Source organism: Nicotiana attenuata, unplaced genomic scaffold (genome assembly GCF_001879085.1).
Source record: "Nicotiana attenuata strain UT unplaced genomic scaffold, NIATTr2, whole genome shotgun sequence".
NCBI classification, from domain to species: Eukaryota; Viridiplantae; Streptophyta; class Magnoliopsida; order Solanales; family Solanaceae; genus Nicotiana; species Nicotiana attenuata.
Window position 1 is genome coordinate 32,425 of NW_017673283.1, and position 4,564 is coordinate 36,988.

The window sequence follows — 4,564 nt, forward strand, 5'->3', positions numbered from 1 at the left end:
AGGAAAGGGTATTATAGAATAAGGGTAAAAAAAAAAAATTTTTTTTTTTAGTATTTCTTATCGGTTTATCGATAAACCGATAAACCGAAGAGGACAAAATCGAAATCGAAATCGATAACTCGGTAAGGAAAATTTCGAAATCGAAATCGATAAATCGACAAACCGATAACAAATAATCGATTCGATTTATCGATAAATCGATTTGAATGCACACCCCTACTACACACATTATGCCTGATAAGCAATAAGTAAGTCTTAATATGAAAGAAAAAATAGTTTAGGGAAATTCTGAGTACACCTCATAATTTAAGTAGGTAACTTACAAAAAGTTATAGTTAAAGGAAATTTTGGGGTATTAAACCTCATATTTTTTGGACTAAAAGTGTGCAATGTGCATGAATTTGCCTTGCTTCCTTGACTCAAACAGACGTCTTATTTGGTCCCACCCTCAGATTTTCCTAGTCCTTTTTCTCATGAAAAAAGAACTCAATTGCCGTGGTCCCATTTATTTAGCCCAAAAAGTACAAATTCCTATAATATTAAACCTCGGGCTTCTCCCCAAATCCGGTCGCCGTCTACGGTGGCCCTCAGCTCACCCCCACCGTTAATTAATGTAATGTCATTAAAATAGAAACCATCCAAATAACGTAAAACTATCGTCACTTTACTCCTATTGTGACATTAAACACCATTAGTATATTTTTGTTTTACTTTTTTTTCTCTCTTTCTTGCCGTTTGTCACCAACTCTATTTCTCTCTGTTTCTATATTGTTTTGCTGTCACTTCCACACAACAGCAGCAAAGTCCACCGAAAAACAAAACAAGTTTCAGCTTCTGAAAAAATTTCCATTGTCATGGGTTTGCTAATGAATGTGGTAGCAATAGCCCTAGCTGCTGGCCACAAAACAAAGAGACCCTTTGGTGTAGATGATCAAGACATTGAATTTGGGAACCCCTGGTGGTTTGTTTACGCCGGTGTTTCTTGTTTCCTCGTACTCTTCGCCGGAATTATGTCCGGTCTTACGTTGGGGTTAATGTCTATGGGACTTGTTGAGCTTGAAATTCTTCAACGAAGTGGTACTTCTACTGAGAAGAAACAAGCAGGTTTGGTTCTAATTTTTATCCCATTGATTTTGCCTGAATACTTGAATTTCTTAATGTGGGGTATTGATTATTTAAGATATTAATGTAGTGTTTGAGTTGAGTATTTGGTGCTTTTCAGCTACTATTTTTCCTGTTGTTCAAAAGCAGCATCAGCTTCTTGTGACTTTGCTTTTATGTAATGCGGCTGCAATGGAGGTGAGTGATTTCATAGCAAGAACATGCACGGGTTTCTCATAGAGTTTCTTTACTAAAGTTAGTCGTAGCTTGATTAAAATTTCTTTATAAAGTCACAATAACAACATACTAGTGAAATCCCATAAGTGGGGTCATAAGTGGGGTCTAGGGTGTACGCAGACCTTACACCTACTGTGAGAGGTAGAGAGAGGTTGTTCCTGATAGACCCTCGGCGCCTCAGGAAAAGCATTTTCAAAACAATGAGTAAAAAATTGTGGTAAAAATACTGTAGAAAGGAAAGGAAAAGTACTGCCAGCAAAAGTAGTAAAGATACCCAAATAAAAGAAACGACAATAATAATTTGAAGAATAAGACGGTAATAGGGTAATAATAATGATGTTGACAAGCACAAGGTGGAGCTAATAGGGTAAATGTTTCCACTGGGTGTACTCAGTGACGGATGTAGTGTATTGAATATGTGCTCAACCGAACCCAAAACTAGTTATTTTTCTTATGAAATGTATATATTATATGTGAAAAATACTAAAATTTCAACAAATGTTAAATGTTGAAGCCATAATTTTAAAAGTACAACGAGTTTCGTCTTAAGAACCTTAGGATTGAATCCATTTGTCTCTAAGCAGGGGCGGATCCAACAGTTCAGCTACCATAGCTTTTATCCTAGACATGGATTTTCAGTACAAAATTCACCGAAATTGCTGAAAAAATTGAGCTATGAACCCACAACTCAAACAATGTAATGCGTTTCGGTGGTTGAAACTGACATCTTGAAGCCATAGAATTAAAATACTGGATCCGCCTCTATCTCTAAGAATATTATAATAATATCACACAAATACATTGCATGTTTATTAGGGCTATTTTCCGCAATGTATAGTGTTGTATTTTTTATCAGTAACATTTATAAGTGATACAGTTTCTGTTATGACCATGGACTTTGCAGGCTCTTCCAATATACTTGGACAAAATTTTCCATCCAGTTGTTGCTGTTATTCTCTCTGTTACTTTTGTTTTAGCTTTTGGTGAGGTAAATTGACTTCCACCCACTGTATAACTGCAAGACAAGTGGTTTTGGACTGGGAACTCTAATGATATCTTTGCTATTTCCTTGATGATTTAGATTATTCCACAAGCTATATGCTCTCGGTATGGGCTGGCAGTAGGTGCAAACTTAGTGTGGCTTGTTCGTGTTCTTATGATCATTTGCTATCCCATTGCTTACCCAATTGGAAAGGTAAGTTTTAGTTTTCCTGCTGCCACTACTAGTACATGGTGGGTAGTCTACCCCTGTTTTCCTATTTGGATCTTGCTGCACCTTACTTTGGATCATTTTCAGTTGTGGCATATGTGATAACATCTGGGGTCATAGTGGTCAAAGTACCATAAAGGAAATGCAACTTTTTCGTTGTTGTTGGTATCAAAGAATTCTTTTGATCTTTATGTCAGCACAAATGATATGTCTAACTTTTTCAACTATGTGCCTTTATTAGTATTGCTTGTCAATTTCTATCCAAAAATAGAAAACTATATTGCATATTTGCATGTAGATTGCATCCCTCGTAGGCATTAATGTACTGGGTCAAAGTTCAAATTGTGGTCTAAGCTGTCATGGCAGAATCGAGATCTTATAATACTGTGGCGAGAAAAGATCAGAATTTTCTGCTACAGTTAATATACTATGTCTAATTCAAAGGGGTCATGCAGTCGATACCTTTTTTACAATTCAAACAATTTCCATGTGAAGTACTTACCGGAAGAAGAAGAGAAAAAGAAAATATAGAACTTGTCCATGAAATCATCACCTTTAGATGTTGAAATTGATATGGCTTAGGTTCTGGACGCTGTATTGGGACATCATGATGCTTTGTTCAGGCGAGCTCAGTTGAAAGCCCTTGTTTCTATCCACGGTCAGGAGGTAATCACTAATCTCTCTGAATTGGTGTTCATTTTCAGAAGCCTGAAGTTGATTTGGCTGATGTTCATTGCCAATGTTTCGCCTTCTCAAAACTATCATTATTATGTGACATTTTCCTGAATATGGTGACAATTTTCCATTATAAGTGAGTTAATATTGTTATGAAATAACACTATATTTTTATTTCAAGCTTAGGCTGGTAAAGGTGGCGAACTCACGCATGATGAAACTACTATTATTAGCGGAGCACTGGATTTGACAGAAAAGGTTGGCAAAAGGATATTCCCGTCAGTATTTCTTCATTTTACTTCTGTCCTTTGTCTTTTGATCTGGATAGTTTTTGATAAAGCATCTGCTTCGGGCAAAATAAGACTTCTTAGAGTGACACTGGCCTTATCTGCTTTCTTAGATAATTTGGCTTCAAATGGCTACTCCCGCTATTCCATGTTATATGATGGTGTTTGACTGGGCACATAGTTTAAGAAAGGAAGAAAGATTTTTGCACATATCCTTAGAACGTGTGGTCTTAAACATGACATTAAATTTTTATGGCAATAAGAGCATGCCATTAAGGGTATAATGGGAAATTTAAAGAGTTTCCAAGTATAAAAAGGTTTCATTTTTTTGGCACAAATTACAAAGAAAGAGTGTCATATAAAATAACAAAGGGAGTAATAAACAGATTGTCACAAGTTCATGCAAGTTCCCAATTCATGTCACCCTGATGATTTCTTTCTATCTTCTAGTAACTTCAGTCAGATATACTCTCACAACTTATAACAACAATGGTCTAAGTTTTCTCAATTATGTGCAGACTGCTGAAGAGGCTATGACGCCTATTGAATCAACCTTTTCCCTTGATGTCAATTCAAAGTTGGACTGGTGAGTTTATGACGGATTGAGTTCCATTTTCTCATGCTAACTATATTGAGGTGGGAAGAATTTTTTTCTTCAAAATGACTATTGTTTGAGCAAGTTTCGTTCGTGACATGTCGATGCCTCTCATTCTTCATGATTTTAAGTCCTTCTGAAATGGTACATTGACAAGGAACTCAAGCATGCTGTTTTATTTCCTTTGTTGCTAAATTCTGCATCTATTGTCCAATTGCTTGAAAACTTAGAGGGTCATAACAAAATCCATACATAGTAGCAGTTTTATTCTTCTAGAGAGAGAGAGCGACTGAAAGTTCTGCTTTTGCATGAACTCCAAAGCTATAACTGAAGTTTCAAGAGAGGATTATAAATATAACAGAGATCACTCAAGATGCTTAAGAAACTACAATCACTTTCTTTGAGGTACAAATTGAAGCTTGAACTACTGTTGCTATTTTTGGTCCTTGACCCCCCCTC

At 36.1% G+C, this 4,564-nt stretch overlaps 1 protein-coding gene across 1 annotated transcript in view; it reads left to right on the forward strand.

The window, feature by feature from the left end:
• Positions 1–483: 483 nt before the first annotated feature.
• LOC109215937 (DUF21 domain-containing protein At4g14240-like) overlaps positions 484–4,564 on the forward strand; it is a 6,962-nt gene continuing 2,881 nt past the window's right edge. The window contains exons 1-7 of the mRNA XM_019380062.1: positions 484–1,104; positions 1,223–1,299; positions 2,243–2,326; positions 2,420–2,533; positions 3,131–3,214; positions 3,410–3,481; positions 4,029–4,096. Coding sequence (XP_019235607.1) covers positions 855–1,104; positions 1,223–1,299; positions 2,243–2,326; positions 2,420–2,533; positions 3,131–3,214; positions 3,410–3,481; positions 4,029–4,096 — 749 coding nt within the window. The 5' untranslated portion in view covers positions 484–854. The remainder of the gene's footprint in view (positions 1,105–1,222; positions 1,300–2,242; positions 2,327–2,419; positions 2,534–3,130; positions 3,215–3,409; positions 3,482–4,028; positions 4,097–4,564) is intronic.